This window comes from Sminthopsis crassicaudata, chromosome 4, assembly GCF_048593235.1.
Source record: "Sminthopsis crassicaudata isolate SCR6 chromosome 4, ASM4859323v1, whole genome shotgun sequence".
In the NCBI taxonomy this organism is placed as follows: Eukaryota; Metazoa; Chordata; class Mammalia; order Dasyuromorphia; family Dasyuridae; genus Sminthopsis; species Sminthopsis crassicaudata.
Genome location: NC_133620.1, coordinates 64,614,158 through 64,631,847, shown reverse-complemented (window position 1 = coordinate 64,631,847; position 17,690 = coordinate 64,614,158). Strand labels below are relative to the sequence as shown.

At 34.9% G+C, this 17,690-nt stretch overlaps 1 protein-coding gene across 2 annotated transcripts in view; it reads right to left on the bottom strand.

Annotated features, from left to right (window-relative positions):
- Positions 1 to 17,690, bottom strand: part of PAPPA2 (pappalysin 2) — a 559,101-nt gene that overhangs the window by 190,869 nt on the left and 350,542 nt on the right. For both annotated transcript variants that reach the window (XM_074308442.1, XM_074308441.1), the window contains one exon: positions 650 to 785. In XM_074308442.1, coding sequence (XP_074164543.1) covers positions 650 to 785 — 136 coding nt within the window. The remainder of the gene's footprint in view (positions 1 to 649; positions 786 to 17,690) is intronic.

The window sequence follows — 17,690 nt, the reverse complement described above, 5'->3', positions numbered from 1 at the left end:
TCTAAACCAATACCTGGTTAGGTAATTATTGAACAGTAAGCATTTAATAAATGCTTAGTTATTGATTTAATGAGCATCCCCTCTGAGATAGGTAGAAGTCAGCATTATAGAAAAAGTATATAACAAAATGAATTCAGATTTTGGCCAAGTATACATGGGTCATAGTCATAATTCCAAAAAATATAGAATAGAATAAACACTATTTGCTTTATTCTATATGTGATTTCATTTACATTTGGTTTTTCTTTTTCTTTTCCCATATTCTTCTTCTTCTTCTTCTTTTCTTCTTCTTCTTCTTCTTCTTCTTCTTCTTCTTCTTTTCTTCTTCTTCTTTTCTTCTTCTTCTTCTTCTTCTTCTTCTTCTTCTTCTTCTTCTTCTTCTTCTTCTTCTTCTTCTTCTTCTTCTTCTTCTTCTTCTTCTTCTTCTTCTTCTTCTTCTTCTTCTTCTTCTTCTTCTTCTTCTTCTTCTTCTTCTTCTTCTTCTCTTCTTCTTTTCCTCAAGGAAATATTTAGTATATAAGGGGTACAGTAAAAGTAAGAAGGGATCAAAATGGAAGGAAAGAATAAGTATCCCTCATTTTGGGGTTCCTGCAATCTTCTCTGTGACTAGCCTTCCTCCTGTTCACGAAGGGAGAAAAGCCACACTTACCAAGTGAGTGGTTTTGTCCATTGGCGTCACTCAAATGAAGGGTCACTGTTGGCTGCTGCTTTTCACCATGGAGCATACCGTCAGATGCCAAGAAAATGAAAACCGTGGTGGCCACACCAGGTCTGTCAAAGCATACCTAGGCACAAATACACATATACATATGAGTCATAATCTATTTTTATATCAATAAAAATCTACCACATTACAGTTAAGGAGCCTTTAAAATGGTTCTAGTCTACCAAACACTATCACTATCAACACACAGAGTTGTAGAATGACATATTTCAATAAGACATAATGAAGAATACTCAGCTTTCGAGTAAACAGTAAGCTGAATTCTAAAGGAATTTGTGGATTTTTTGTACTCTGGAGAACTTCAGGCAAATAATATATCCTCCAGATGATAAGAGGGAGGGAATGAGGTAGAGGGTGAAGCAGGAGCAAAACAAAGCATTTGCCAGAAACCAGGAAACTTAATGGAGTTCTCATGGTGATGGCAATGGAGCAAGAAAGTAGAAAGAGACTAGATATGGGAATTATGTTTTGCTGAGATCATAGCTTGAATTATCAGTGTTTTCTCCACCACTATGTTTGTGTTACCACCAGGATAGGTTATACTCTCACTAGAAATCCTATCCCTCCCTGCAACTAGAAATTACTTAGTTATGATTCAGATAACTGCTTGGAGGCAACAATACCAGATACTTTCCTGAAATCATTTTATTTCCTAGAATGTAATGATTTAAATGATTAGAAGGCAACACAGTTCAATGGCAATAGCAGAGGGCATAGCTTAGAATATTGGTTCTGCTCTTTGCTATCTCCATGATTCTGGTCAAGTTACTCGTTAACTTCCCCATTTTTAAGCTGAAGGTGAGTTGAACTAGTTAACCTCTAAATTTCCTTCCAATTCTATATTTATAAATATATCTTGGGCTCTGTACTCTACATATTTAAATGCAGCCTTTTTTCCCCTGAGGCAATTGGGGTTCAGTGACTTGCCCAGGGTCACTCAGCTAGGAAGTATTAAATGACTGAGGCCAAATTTGAACTCAGGTCCTCTTGACTTCAGGGCTGGTGCCCTATCCACTGTGCCACCTAAGCTGCCTGCAGTCTTCTTTTTAATAGATATTACTCTCAAAGCCAATGAGTAACAAAGTTTTATACTCCCCGACTTTCCTACTTAAACATATTGGAACTGATCTCAATTGCTGTTGAAGATAAATTTCCATCTTCTTTGGTGCATATATATCATGTAATTCATCAGTATTGAAATGATTATCAATGGAATCACAATACACTATGAAACAAAAGTGATTAACCCCCCAAAAAATCTGCCCCCCCAAAATAAGAGCAGGATGTAACACCCAATAAGAGGGAAATTAATGTAATGAGCTCCCATATCCTAAAAGCTCCTTGACCTGTCTAACCAATTTGTGGTTTCTCACTATCACCAAAAACAGTCATTTGTATAATTTGTATGGTTGATTTAATTAATACAACCTGATAAATGCAGGAAGGCATCATAGCAAAAATCTCTCACCTCAATCTCATCCCCACTGAGGAAAATGGTAACTGTCCTCTATTTCATTTGTATCCTTCCCTTTATCCTTTATCTTTTTGTCATCACAAAACTATCTAAGGGAGGGAAGGAAAGGAAAGAAAGTGGAGGGGAGAAGAGGGAAAGACAGGGGAGGAAAAGGGTAAGGGGAGAAAAGGGAAGGGTAGGGAAGGGAAAGAAGAAAATAGTGTACAGATTGTAGCAAAGAGTCTTAGAATCATCTATTTGTATCTAGAATTGGGTCCAATTCTATCATTTTACATTTGAGAAAATTGAAATTGAGTAAGGCTAAGTAACTTGCTGAAAGTCACATGTAGTTTACAAATTAAGTTTCAAATTCTTTATAGTTACAAGTCTATCTATCCACTAAATCCCAGCTTCTTAAACTGAGTCATGACCCCATATGGGAATCTCATAACTGAATGTGGGGGTCACAAAATTATGATTTATTATCAATAAATATTTGATTTGTATAGTTATTTTTCATACCTGTAAACCCAGGGTCATGTAAACATTTCTCAAATAAAAAGAGATTGTGTCAAAAAAAAGTTTAAGAAGCCTTGCATTACATCATCCAATTCTTTAACATTAAATCTTCTGGGGGGGGCAGCTAGGTGGCACAGTGGATAGAGCACCAGCCCTGAATTCAGGAGGACCCTAGTTCAAATCTTGTGTCAGACACTTAATACTTCCTAGCTGTGTGACCCTGGGCAAGTCACTTAACCCCAGCCTCAGAAAAAGAAAAAAAAATCTTCTGAAACAGGCTAGTTTGGGGTCATTTAAGAACAAAATTTGAAATATCTCACAAGGTAACCAAAAAACCTTTCCAAAGACCTCAATCATGGGTGCACTGGAACAGAAAAAAAGTTCAAAGTCCCCAAAGGAACTTTTCCACTAAGTAAAAGAAAATAAAGAGACCTGCTAGATGAAAGCTTGGGATTGGCAGAACAAGTCTCATCTGAGTGAGGGAACAAATACAAAGACCAAGAAAGCATATGGTGGCTTCCATCCAGTGAGCCTTAAATCTGATGTAAGGGGATGACTGCAAGGAAGGACAGAAAAAATTAATCTTCTCATTGCCCTCTTCCTGGTCTCTTTACTAACACCACCCATCAGGAAACCAGCTGGTCTAGTGGTTGTTTTCATGATGTGAATACCTCTTCTTTTCATGTCTACCTTTAAGATCTTTGAAACCCAAATTACTCCAAAAGATTTTGATGGGGCTGTTAAGATATCTTGTGTCTCAGTTTATGTGAAGAGTCAGTGCTAAGATTTTCAAGCTGTATCTTAATGAACAACAAGAGGGAACATGATTTTAACTGATCTGGTGAGGGGAAAGAACTGTACCACCCAGAAATACAACTAGGAAAGAGAGACATTGGTTGATCAGGACATGGTATGCCAAATGCTTAGTGGCATATGCAACTCTAAAAGCATTCCAGATAGAAATCTTTTCTTTTCTTTTCTTTTCTTTTTTTTTTTTAGGCTGGGGTTAAGTGACTTGCCCAGGGTCACACAGCTAGGAAGTGTTAAGTGTCTGAGACCAGATTTGAACTCGGGTCCTCCTGAATTCAAGGCTGGTGCTCTATCCACTGCACTACCTAGCTGCCCCCCCAGATAGAAATCTTTAGCAAAACAGTGAGCCATGTTTTGTACTCCCATTCTAATGAAGAAAAACTACTACATTAGGAAAGTACAAGCTTCGTCCACCAAACAATATAATCATCACACACAAGGAAAGATTCATATTTCATCTAAATGATCCACTAAAGCAAAATGTTTTTAATCTTTTTTTATGTCAAAGACTCTTTTAAGAATAATGTTTTTAAATATATAACATACATTGAGCATCAGTAGATAAAATAATTTGACTATAATTTCTCCTGTGAAAATATACTTTAGATAAGTTACAGATTACAGATATTATAACTTTAGCTTGAAATAAAAAATTTCACCATATTATCTCTATTTTATTTGCCTTAATAAAGTCATAATTAGCTAAAATGTCTCCTCCTGTCCATATACTTGAAGGTTCACATTAAATATTTTCCTTTTGTTTTCCCCCAGTTGTGACTTTATTATGATTTACCATATGATGTAACCTACTTGCCAGGACCTAAGAGATTCCAACAGTATTGACCTTAAGTATATAATTAAGTATATAATTTCAGAGACAGCTAGTTGGTATAGTAGATAGCTCTGAAGTCAGGAGGACCTGAGTTCAAATTTGACCTTAGATATTTAAGACTTCCTGGCTGTGTGACCCTGGGCAAGTCATTTAACCCCAATCACTTCAGCCAAAAAAGAAGTATATAATTTCATCTTGGTCCTTTAAGTTATTCTTAAAATTGCAGAAAAAGCATTTGATAAAATCCAACATCCATTCCTAATAAAAACACTTGAGAGTATAGGAATAAATGGACTATTCCTTAAAATAGTCAGGAGTATATATTTAAAACTGTCAGTAAGCATCATATGTAATGGGGATAAGCTGAAACCTTTCTCAGTAAGATCAGGAGTGAAAAAAGTTTCCCTACTATCACCATTAATATTCATTATTATATGAGAAATGCTAGCCTTGGCAATAAGAGTCGAGAAAAAGATTAAAGGAATTAGAGTAGGTAATGAGGAAACCAAACTATCACTCTTTGCAGATTATATGATGGTATACTTAGAGAACCCCAGAGATTCTACTAAAAAGATATTAGAAATAATTCACAACTTTAGCAAAGTTGCAGAATACAAAATAAATCCACATAAATCCTCAGCATTTTTATATCACCAACAAAATCCAACAGCAAGAGATACAAAGAGAAATTCCATTCAAAATAACTATCAATAGTATAAAATATTTGGGAACCTATCTACCAAAAGAAAGTCAGGAATTATATGAGCAAAATTACAAAACACTTGCCACAAAAATAAAGTTAGATTTAAATAATTGGAAAAACATTAAGTGCTTTTGGATAGGATGAGTGAATATAATAAAGATGACAATACTCCCTAAACTAATCTATTTATTTAGTGCTATAACAATCAGACTCCCAAGAAACTATTTTAATGACCTAGAAAAAATAACAACAAAATTCATATGGAAGAACAAAAGGTACAGAAGTTCAAGGGAATTAATAAAAAAAAAAATCAAATGAAGGTGGCCTAGCTGTCCCCGATCTAAAACTATATTATAAAGCAGCAGTCACCAAAACCATGTGGTATTGGCTAAAAAATACTGGTTGATCAGTGGAATAGGTTAGGTTCACAGGACAAAATAGTGAATAACTATTGCAATCTAATGTTTGACAAACCCAAAGATCCCAACTTTTGGGATAATAATTCAGTATTTGACAAAAACTGTTGGGAAAACTGGAAATTAGTATAGCAGAAATTAGGCATGGATCCACACTTAAAACCACATACAAAGATAAGATCAAAATGGGTCCATGATTTAGGCATAAAGAATGAGATCATAAATAAATTAGTGGAACATAGAATAGTTTACCTCTCAGACTTGTGGAGGAGAAGGAATTTGTGACTAAAAAAGATCTAGACATCATTATTGATCACAAAATAGAAAATTTTGATTACATCAAATTTAAAAGCTTTTATACAAACAAAATTAATACAAACAAGATTAGAAAGGAAATAACAAACTGGGAAAACATTTTTTGCAGTTAAAGGTTCTGATAAAGGTCTCATTCCCAAAATATATAGAGAATTGACTCTAATTTATAAGAAATCAAGCCATTCTCCAATGATAAATGGTCAAAGGATATGAACAGACAATTCTCAGATGATGAAATTGAAACTATTTCCACCCATATAAAAGCATGTTCCTAATCACTATTGATCAGAGAAATGCAAATTAAGACAACTCTGAAATACCACTACACACCTGTCATATTGGCTAAGATGATAGGAACAAATAATGATGAATATTGGAGGGGATGTGGGAAAACTGGGGCACTGATGTGTTATGTTACTAAGTGCTAATGAGATAATGAGATATTAGGTTCATACTAAGTGCTAAGTCGGTACTTGACAATTCTCTAGTTCCGGCCTTTACTGGGAGTTTTTACTTGTGAATTCCTGGGGAAGAGCTTGCATGCTTAGGAGGAGCAAGTTCATTGGTTGAAATAATTTTTCCCAGAAGTCCTTGCATTATCCCACACCCATTCTCTGGGAAGAGATCTGCTGTGTCAACTCAAATCTCTCAGACAGATTCTTCTTCCTCTAGAGTGCCGACTTCCCTTCCTGCAGAGAGCAGCCTCAAGTCTTGTCCAGACAAAAACTCCCTTTTCCTCCAGAGCTGCCCTCTTTTATCCTCCCAGGTTGAATGTGTGTGGGATAATGCAAGGGCTTCTGGAAAAAAATTACTTCAACCAATGAACTTGCTCCTCCTAAGCATGCAAGTTCTTCCCCAGGAATTCACAAGTAAAAACTCCCAGTAAAGGCTGGAACTAGATAATTGTGGAGTTGTGAACAAATCTAAGCATTCTGGAGAGCAATCTGGAATTATGCCCAAAAAGTCATCAAACAGTGCTACTACTGGGCCTATATCCAAAGAAATACTAAAGAAGGGAAAGAGACCTGTATGTGCCAAAATGTTTGTGACAGCCCTTTGTGTAGTGGCTAGAAACTGGAAAATGAATGGATGCCCATCAATTGGAGAATGGTTGGGTAAATCGTGGCATATAAATGTTATGGAATTTTATTGTAAGAAATGTCCAGCAGGATGAATACAGAGAGGCTTGGTGAGACTTACATGAACTGATGCTGAGTGAAATGAGGAGAACCAGGAGATCATTATACATTTCAACAACAATACTGTATGAGGATGTATTCTGATGGAAGTGGTTATCTTCAACAAAGAGAAGATCTAATTCAGTTCCAATTGATCAATGATGGACAGAATCAGCTACACCCAGAGAAGGAACACTGGGAAATGAATGTAAACTGTTTGCATTTTTGTTTTTCTTCCCATGTTATTTTTACCTTCTGAATCCAATTCTTTTTGTGCAACAAGAAATTTGGTTCTGCACACATATATTATATCTAGGATATACTATAAAACATTTAACATGTATGGGACTGCCTGCCATCTAGAGGAGGGGATGGAGGGAAGGAGGGGAAAATTTGGAATAGAAGTGAGAGCAAGGGATAATGTTGTAAAAAATTACTCATGCATATATATTTTCAAAAAAAGTTATAATTATAAAATTAATTTTAAAAGATAACCATTTTTAAAAGTTATTTTTAAATTTTGATCCTTTAAAAAAAACAGAAAGGACGTTTGAAGGTGACACAGATAGTAGCACAACCAAGATTTAAGATCTAGGTCTAAATCCAGGCCCTTTACATTCTCATACAGTGGATATCCTATCATGACTATATCATGCTATTTTAGTGTAGAAGATTAAAAACTCAGATTCCTTCATTCAAGATTATGATGTCCCCCAATATAGCACATTCATACCCTTCATCAGTACCAAAGAGTCTGGAAGTCTACTCAAGTCCTACTTGTCCCTAATACAAAGAAGTAAGTTTAGATTCTAAAAGTTTAATGTAAAAGTAAAATCATTTAACTTCTCTTGGACTCAGTTTCCTCAGCTATGAAAATGGGAATAGTAATAACATCTTAGGGTGAAGCATATAATTAGTTTTATAAACCTTAGATTGCTACATAAATGTTAACTAGAAGTATTCTGAAAGTCTGGGATTCAGGGATTTCTCTGTCATGCATCTCTGCTTTTACTTAATGGCTAAAGAATGCTCCTTAACTGCTCCAGTCTTCTGAGGTGTCTATGGGCTTGACTCATTGAGTCTAGAATGTTTTTTTGTTTGTTTGTTTGTTTGCTTGTTTTTGATTACTCATACTCTTAGAAGTGGCTATGTGGCTCATTTCTCTGAGATAGAGGTACCAATTGATGCAATACATTTCTGGTTTAGGAAAGTTTTTCTACTAATATACATGGATACCTTCTCTAAAACTTATAGTCTTATACAATTGCCTAAAACACTGAAATGCTAAGGACTGGCCCAAGATCACAAAACCCAGTATGTGTTAAAAGTGGAAATTCCTTATTATGAAGCTATAATAACTACCATAATACCTTCTTTAGAATTATTGTTAATATATTTTTGATTTTTTCTTCCTCCCCTTGCTTTTATACAATTGTTTCAAGGTTCAATGAAAGTGTTACTTCATGTAAGTTTTCCTCACCTTCCTTGTTGTTAGTCCACTCCCCTCTTAAATTATGTTCTATTTTCTTTTCTGGGTACACTCTTCCTAGGAATATGTAAAGTGCCTTATGGTCAATCTCTGCTTTTTCCTCCCAACTCCCAAGGGCTTAGCACAATGCCTTTTGTTTTGTGCTTAATAAATACTTACTGAATTGAAGACAGGAGTAATTTGTTTATATTGGTATATTTATGCTGTCTAAGAATTTCCCTTTTTTGTCCTTGTGTTTGAGGGTTCTTACTACTACACCCTATGTCGTCATGGTCATTATTATTTAAAAATTTCTCCTTCTGTCTATATACTTGGAGGTTCATCTTAAATATTTTTAAATATTTTCCTTTTGTTTTCCCCCAATTGTGACTTTATTTAGTATGATTCAGCCTATGAAATATCCTAATGGCCAAGGCCTAAGAGATTCCAATAGTATTGACCTCAAGTTAATTTAGAATTGGAGAGACAAGGGGGCGGAGCCAAGATGGCGGAGAAGAAACACGCACATTTGTAAGCTCCCTTCTTCCCTCATTGCCAATTAGTTAAATCAGTTAAATTCCCAGAGAAACAGAACTCCCAGAGAAGCAGAATCTTTGAAATAGGGACTGCAGTTTCTGGGCAGACACTTCCAGTTTGAGCGCAAGGGCTTCTCACTTCGGCTGCTGATTTCCATGCCCCATGGGACACATTGGCTAGAGTTTATGACGCTTTCACCGTTCAGCCTTAAACCTCAGGGCAGTTGCTAGGCCACACAGTGGGGTCCTTCACTGGGCACTCCTCACAGTGCAGCCGTACTGACCACCTCTGAGGCATTTCTGGGGAAAGGGGAGGGTAACTCTCTCCCAGAGCTCTCTCTTAGCTCAGGCACAGGACTCTGCATCCAGCCAGTCTGGGAGGAAGCTGGTAAATAAATAAATAAACTTCTTACCCCAAGGGCAAACCCCAACAGACTTTTAACAATGAGTAAGAAGCTGAAGAGAATGATTGACACCTTCTACACAGAGAAAGAGCGGGTATCCAACCAGGAGGAAGCTAACAGCAGAGAGTCGGCAGATAATACCCTGAAGGGGAATGATACCTGCCCCCCATCACATAACTCTTTCCTTGAAGAGACTATTAAAATTTTAAGAGAGTTTGAAGAAAAATGGGGAAAGGAAAGAGAAGCTATGATAAAGAATAACCACATCCTGAAATTTGAATTGGAAAAAATAAAGAATTCACAGGAGGTGCAGGGAAACAAATTTGTGAATTAGAAAAGGTTAAAAAATCACAGGAAAGTAGGATTTCTGAATTAGAAAAGATAAAAAATTCTAAAGAAAGTAGGATTTCTGAATTGGAAAAAGAAAATAACTCACTAAAAAAAATTAGTGAAATGGAAAAAAAATCAACAGAGCAAAATAATTCATTTAAAAACTCAAATGGGCATATACAAAAAGAACTAAAAATGTGAATGAAGAAAATAACTCATTAAAAATCAGGATGGAACAAATAGAAATGAATGATTCATTGAGAAACCAAGAATCAGTCAAACAAAACAAAAAAAGTGAAAAGCTGGAGAATAACATCAAATACTTACTAGGAAAATCTATAGACATGGAAAATAGATCTAGGAGAGATAGTCTGAGGATCATTGGACTTCCTGAAAATTATGATAAAAAAAAAGCCTAGATTCTATTTTACAGGAAATCATCATAGAGAAGTGTCCAGAGATAATAGAAATAGAAGGGAAAATAGGCATTGAAAGAATTAATCTTACACCTGAAAAAGACCCTAAAAAAGAACTCCACAGAACATTGTGACTAAGCTGCAGAACTACCAAACTAATGAAAAAATATTGCAAGCAGCTAGGAAAACACAATTCAAATATAAAGGTGCAACAATAAGGGTCACACAAGATCTGGCTGCCTCCACATTAAAGGATCGAAGGGCCTGAAACCTGATATTCCAAAAGGAAAAAGAACAAGGATTGCAACCAAGAATAAACTACCCAGCTAAGTTTAGCATTTTCTTCCATGGAAGAAGATGGTCATTTAATGAAACAGATGAATTCCATTTGTTTCTAAGAAAAAAACCAGACTTAAACAAAAAATTTTGATTTACATCCACAAGACTGAAGAAAAGCAGAAAAAGGTAAAAAGAACTCTTGAGAACTGTATCTCTGTTGTGGATATACAGAAAGTCCGCATGGATAATTTGATTTTACTCATATAATATAAAAAAGGGGAGTAGTAAAGGGAAGGGGATAGTATCAGAAAAAGGGAAAGGAGTGATAAAAAGAGGGAAACTACATTCCAGGAAGAGGCATAGAAAATTTGTCACATCTGAGGGAATTTAGAGAGGGGGAGAAACATTGTGTGAATCTTACTCTCATCAGAGTAGGCTCAAAGAATAAATAATTGACATATTTGTTTTTCAGAGAATACTTTCTCACCTCATTAAAAGGGGGGAGAGGAAAAGGGAAAGGGAAAAGGGGAATAAGGGAAGGGTACAAGAAAGCAGAAGGGACTTAAAAGGAGGGGGGAATGATACTAAAAAGGGAGGCCTGTGTATCACAAGTGGGGTCTATAAATTAAATATTGGGGAAGGGGTTCAGGGGGGTCAAGGGAAAAAAAGCATAATCTGGGGATAATATAATAGCAGGAAATACAGAATTAGTCATTTTAACTGTAAATGTGAATGGGATGAACTCTTCCATCAAATGGAGATGGATAACAGACTGGATCAAAAGTCAGAACCCTACAATATATTGTTTACAGAAATACACTTAAAGCAGGGAGATACATACAGAGTAAAGGTAAAAGGTTGGAGCAGAATCTATTATTGTTCAGGTAAAGCCAAAAAAGCAGGGGTTGCCATCCTTATCTCAGATCAAGCAAAAGCAGAAATTGATCTAACTAAAAGAGATAAGGAAGGAAACTATATCCTGCTAAAAGGTAGCATAAACAATGAAGCCATATCAATACTAAACATATATGCACCAAGTGGTATAGCATCTACCTTCCTAAAGGAAAAGTTAAGAGAGTTGCAAGAAGAAATAGACAGCAAAACTATAATAGTGGGAGATCTCAACCTTGCACTCTCAGAATTACACAAATCAAATCACAAAACAAATAAGAAAGAAATTAAAAAAGTAAATAGAACATTAGAAAAACTAGGTATGATAGGCCTTTGGAGAAAACTGAATGGTGATAGAGAGGAATATACTTTCTTCTCAGCAGTTCATGGAACCTATACAAAAATTGACCATATTTTATGACATAAAGATCTCAAAATTAAATGCAGGAAGGCAGAAATAATAAATACCTTTTTCTCAGATCACAATGCAATAAAACTACATTCAATAAGAAGTTAGGGGTAAATAGACCAAAAAGTAATTGGAAACTGAATAATATCATCTTAAAGAATGACTGGGTGAAACAGCAAATTATAGAAACAATTAATAATTTCACCCAAAGTAGTGACAATGAGACATCATACCAAAATTTGTGGGATGCAGCTAAAGCGGTAATAAGGGGAAATTTTTATAACTTTAGAGGCTTATTTGAACAAAATAGAGAAAGAAAAGATTAATGAATTAGGCCTGCAACTTTAAAAAGTTAGAAAAAGACCAAATTAAAAACCCCCAACCAAAAACCAAACTTGAAATACTAAAATTAAAAGGATAAATCAATAATATTAAAAGTAAAGAAAAAAAAAAAACAAAAACCTATTGAATTAATAAATAAAACCAAGAGTTGGTTTTATGAAAAAGCCAATAAAATAGATTAAACCTTTGGCAAATCTGATTAGATAAAGGAAAGAGGAAAATCAAATTGTTAGTCTTACAAATGAAAAGGGGAATCTTTCCACCAATGAAGAGGAAATTAGAGAAATAATGAGTTACTTTGCCAACTTTATGCCAATAAATTTGATAACTTAAGTGAAATGGATGACTACCTCCAAAAATATAGGCTTCCTACATTTACAGAGGAGGAGATAAGTTGCTTAAATAATCCCATTTCAGAAAAAAAGAAATAGAACAAGCTATTAATCAACTCCCCAGGAAAAAATCCCCAGGACCAGATGGATTCACATGTGCATTCTACCAAACATTTAAAGAACAATTAGCCCCAATGTTATATAAACTATTTGAAAAAATAGGGGATGAAGGAGTCCTACCAAACTCCTTTTATGACACAGACATGTTACTGATACCTAAACCAGGTAGATTGAAAACTAAGAAAGAAAGCTATAGACCAATTTCCTTAATGAATTGAAAAAAGTTTCCCTACTATCACCATTAATATTCATTATTATATGAGAAATGCTAGCCTTGGCAATAAGAGTCGAGAAAAAGATTAAAAGAATAAGAGTAGGTAATGAGGAAACCAAACTGTCACTCTTTGCAAATGATATGATGGTATACTTAGAAAACCCCAGAGATTCTAATAAAAAGTTATTAGAAATAATTCAGAATTTTAGGAAAGTTGCTGGATACAAAATAAATCTGCATAAATCCTCAGCATTTTTATACATCACCAACAAAATGCAACAGCAAGAGATAAAAGAGAAATTCCATTCCAAACAAATGTTGAGAGTATAAAATATTTGGGAATCATCTATGAAAGAAAAGTCAGGAATTATATGAGCAAAATTACAAAACACTTGCCACAAAAATAAAGTCAGATTTAAATAATTGGAAAGACATTCAGTGCTCATGGATAGGCCAAGTGAATATAATAAAGATGACAATACTCCCCAAATTAATCTATTTATTTAGTGCTATACCAATCAGATTCCCAAGAAACTATTTTAATAACCCAGAAAAAATAACAACAAAATTCATATGGAAAAATAAAAGTTAGAGTATTTCAAGGGAATTAATGAATAAAAAGTTAGATGAAGGTGGTCTAAGTGTACCTGATCTAAAGATATATTATATAGCAGCAGTCACCAAAACCATTTGGTATTGGCTAAGAAATAGACCAGTCGATCAGTGAAACAGATTAGGTACAAAGGACAAAAAAGGGTACATCTATAGCAATCTAGTGTTTGACAAACACAAAGATACCAACATTTGGGATAAAAATTCGTTATTTGAAAAAAAAACTGTTGGGAAAACTGGAAATTAGTATGGCATAAATTAGATATGGACCCACACTTAACACCATATATCATGATAAGATTAAAATGGGTCCATGATTTAGGCATAGATTAGAGGAACAGAAGATAGTCTACCTCTCAGACCTATGACCAGAGGAGAACTAGAGATCATTATTGATCACAAAATAGAAGATTTTTGATTACATCAAACTAAAAAGTTTCTGTACAAACAATACTAATGCAAACAAGATTAGAAGGGAAGTAACAAATTGGGAAAATATTTTTACAGTTAAAAGTTCTGATAAAGTCTCATTTCCAAAATATATAGAGAACTGACCCTAATTTATAAGAAACCGAACCATTCTCCAATTGATAAATGGTCAAAGGATATGAACAGACAATTCTCAGATGAAGAAATTGAAACTATAACCACTCATATGAAAGAGTGTTCCAAATCACTACTGATCAGAGAAATGCAAATTAAGACAACTCTGAGATACCACTACACACCTGTCAGATTGGCTAAAATGACAGGAACAAATAATGATGAATGTTGGAGGGGATGTGGGAAAACTGGGACACTGATACATTGTTGGTGGAGTTGTGAAAGAATCCAGCCATTCTGGAGAGCAATTTGGAACTATGCCCAAAAAGTTGTCAAACTGTGCATACCCTTTGACCCAGCATTGCTGTTATTGGGATTATATCCCAAAGAAGTACTAAAGAGTGGAAAGGGACCTGTATGTGCCAAAATGTTTGTGGCAGCTCTTTTTGTTGTAGCTAGAAACTGGAAGTTGAATGGATGTCCATCAATTGGAGAATGGTTGGGTAAATTGTGGTATATGAAGGTTATGGAATATTATTGCTCTGTAAGAAATGACCAGCAGGAGGAATACAGAGAGGCTTGGAGAGACTTAAATCAACTGTTGCTGAGTGAAATGAGCAGAACCAGAAGATCACTGTACACTTCAACAACAATACTGTATGAGTATGTATTCTGATGGTAGTGGAAATCTTCAACATAAAGAAGATCCAACTCACTTCCAGTTGATCAATGATGGACAAAAACAACTACACCCAGAGAAGGAACACTGGGAAGTGAATGTAAACTGTTAGCACAACTGTCTATCTACCCAGGTTACTTATACCTTCGGAATCCAATACTTAATGTGCAACAAAAATATTGGATTTAAACACATATATTGTATCTAGGTTATACTGTAACACATGTAAAATGTATGGAATTGTCTGTCCTCTAGGAGAGGGAGTAGAGGGAGGGTGGGGAAAATTTGGAAAAATGAATACAAAGGATAATGTTAAAAAACTTACTCGTGCATATATATTGTCAAAAATTTATAATTATAAAATTTAAAAAAAAAGAATTGGAGAGACAAGTTAACATCTCCTATCCTTCCAGTGATCCTGGGCCTTTGCTATACCCTGTTATCTCCTTATTCTAGATCACAATTAATAGGAAAATATGTCTACCATCAAGACCAGTCTTAAAAAGCCTTAGATCTGAATTTTAAAAACTTCTGAAGGAACAATATGTCCAAAGTGTCCTTTAAAGCAAATGATTCAAGGATGCAAATCCATACCATCTCTCTATTGATCATAGGAGAAAAACAAGACCTTTTCAGAAAATCCCAGATTTCCTTGACACCAGGTGACAGCCCTCAGGACCACAGGGGACAACAGTGAAATTCAGTAATCCATAACTCTTTGAAATAAAAAGGAAATGAAAAGTAAAACTAACCTCAAATCCTCAGTTGCTTTATGATCCAAAGGTTCCATATAAAATCAACCAAGCCAACTGGGGCCAGTGGTGAGATGTTAAGATAAAGGAATGTTTCACCTAATTCAGAATAGTTTGAAAGAGAAAAAACCCTCTGTCTGTCCACTAAGCCCAGACCCACTTAGTAAACAAGCAGGCCAAGTATTTCAGCTTTCTGGTCATCCTTTGTGGTGGTCCCTACAGAACTGACCTAAAGACTGCACCACAAACTTGAAAAGAATCTTCTCTGAGGTTTCAAAATGTTTTGGGTTTGTTATTGACTTGATATTTTCCCCCTGTGCCCTTCATTTTTCTAGCAGCTATGGGCACTTCTCAGTTCTGAAGGAGAAGAGGAAATACTCAAGAAGTGGCAGATTGACAGTGCTCGAAATCAATCCTCTGGTGAATATAAACTTATAGACACATAGCCAAGAAAGAGAGGAGGATCCTTATTTTTATTTTTTTTGTCAATTTTTGCTTTTTTCTGAACTTAACAAACACCAACTAAATTGGTCATTTTCGTATCAAAAATAGAAGAGAAAAAAAAAAAGAACTATGCATGAAACTGCAGGTCTCTATTATTTACTTTCTCCTCCTTTTTTTTTAAAGTACAGCTAAGTCCCTGTTAGTGGAAAAAATGAATCCTGGGAAATGGTTGCATGAAGTTAAATTCATACTATTCAAATTTGTTGTTGTTCCATCATTCGATTGTGTCTGAGTCTTTGTGATTGATTCCATTGACCATAGCACACAAGGTCCTTCTATCCTCCTTTATCACACAAAGTCTATCCAAGTTTAAGTTCACTGCCTCCATGATACTATCTATTTATCTTATCCTCTGCCATTCCCTTTTCCTTTTGCCTTCAATCTTTTCCAGCATCAAGGTCTTTTCCAATGAATCTCATCTTCTCATTCTATGGACAAAATAGTTAAAGTTCAGCTTCAGTATTTGAGCTTCAGTGAATAATATGAATAAGTTTTGACTGATTTTGTGTATTTGCCGTACAAGATTTTCAAAAGTCTTCTATAGCACCACAATTCTAATGAACCCTAGATTCTGTAATGCTCACCTTTCTTTATAATGAATATATATTGCTACTGGAAAAACCATAACTTTGATTATAGAGACCTTTGTCAGCAAGGTTATGTACCTGTTGTCCAGAATGCTGTCCAGATTTGTCATGGCTTCCCTTCCAAGGAGCAAACATCTTTTAACTTCATTAATGCCTCTATCTGCAATGATCTTTGAGTCCAAGAATATAAAATCTGACACTTGACTTCATTTCTTTACAAGTTTACAAGTAGTGATGGGACTAGTTGCCAAGATATTAGTCGTTTTTTATGTTAAGCTTCAAGTAAGCTTTTACACTCTCCTCTTTCAACCTCATCCAAAGACTTCTTAATTCCTCTTCACTTTCTTCCACCAGCGTGGTATAATCTACATATCTGAAATTGTTGATATTTCTCTCTTCAACTTTAATTCTGGCTTTTGATTCATCAAGCCTGACATCTTACATAATGGACTCTGTAGATAAGTCAAATAAATAATCTGACAATATACAACCTTTTATACTCCTTTTCCAATCTTAATACAATCAGTTTCCCATATCTAAATCACATAAAGATTCCTGAAAAGTATGATGATCTGATCTTTGCAGACTTGTCACATTTTGTTATGAGCCACATAGTCAAAGTCATTAGTATAGACAATGAAGTAGAAGTAGATGTATGTTTTTCCCCCTGAAATTCCCTTCTTTTCTTCATAGTCTAGTGAACTTTGATGATTTAGTCTCCAGTTTCTCTGCTTCTTCAAAAATGATTTTTCTCTTCTTGTTATTCTTGTTTCATGTATTGCTGAAATCTAATTTGCACAATTTCATTTTTTAAAATGGTTTTCAATTATATGAAAAAAACAACTTTTAATCCTTATTTTTTTTGCAACTTTGAGAACTAAATTATATTCCATTCTCCTTTTTCCACCTCACTTAAGAGTATAGTTTGCAGAATCTTAAGTAGAACCTTGCTAGCATGTGAAATTAATGCAATTGTTCAGCAATTTAGACATCATTTGGCATTGTCCTTTTTAGGATTGATCTTTTTTATTCCAGTGACCACTGCTAAGTTTTCCAAATTTGCTAGCATATGCACTATAGCACTTTAATGGCATCATTTTTTAGGATTTTAAGTAGCTTTAGGTGGGATTCCATCACCTTCACTTTTGTTAGTTATGTTTCCTAAGTCATACTTGACTTCATTTTTGAGAATGTCTGGCTCTAGATCAATGACTACATCATAATGGTTATTAAGGTTTTTTGTGTGTAGTTCTCTTCTATATTCTTGCTAACTTTTAAAAAGTCTCTTCTATTTCTATTAAGTCCCCATAATTTTATCTTTT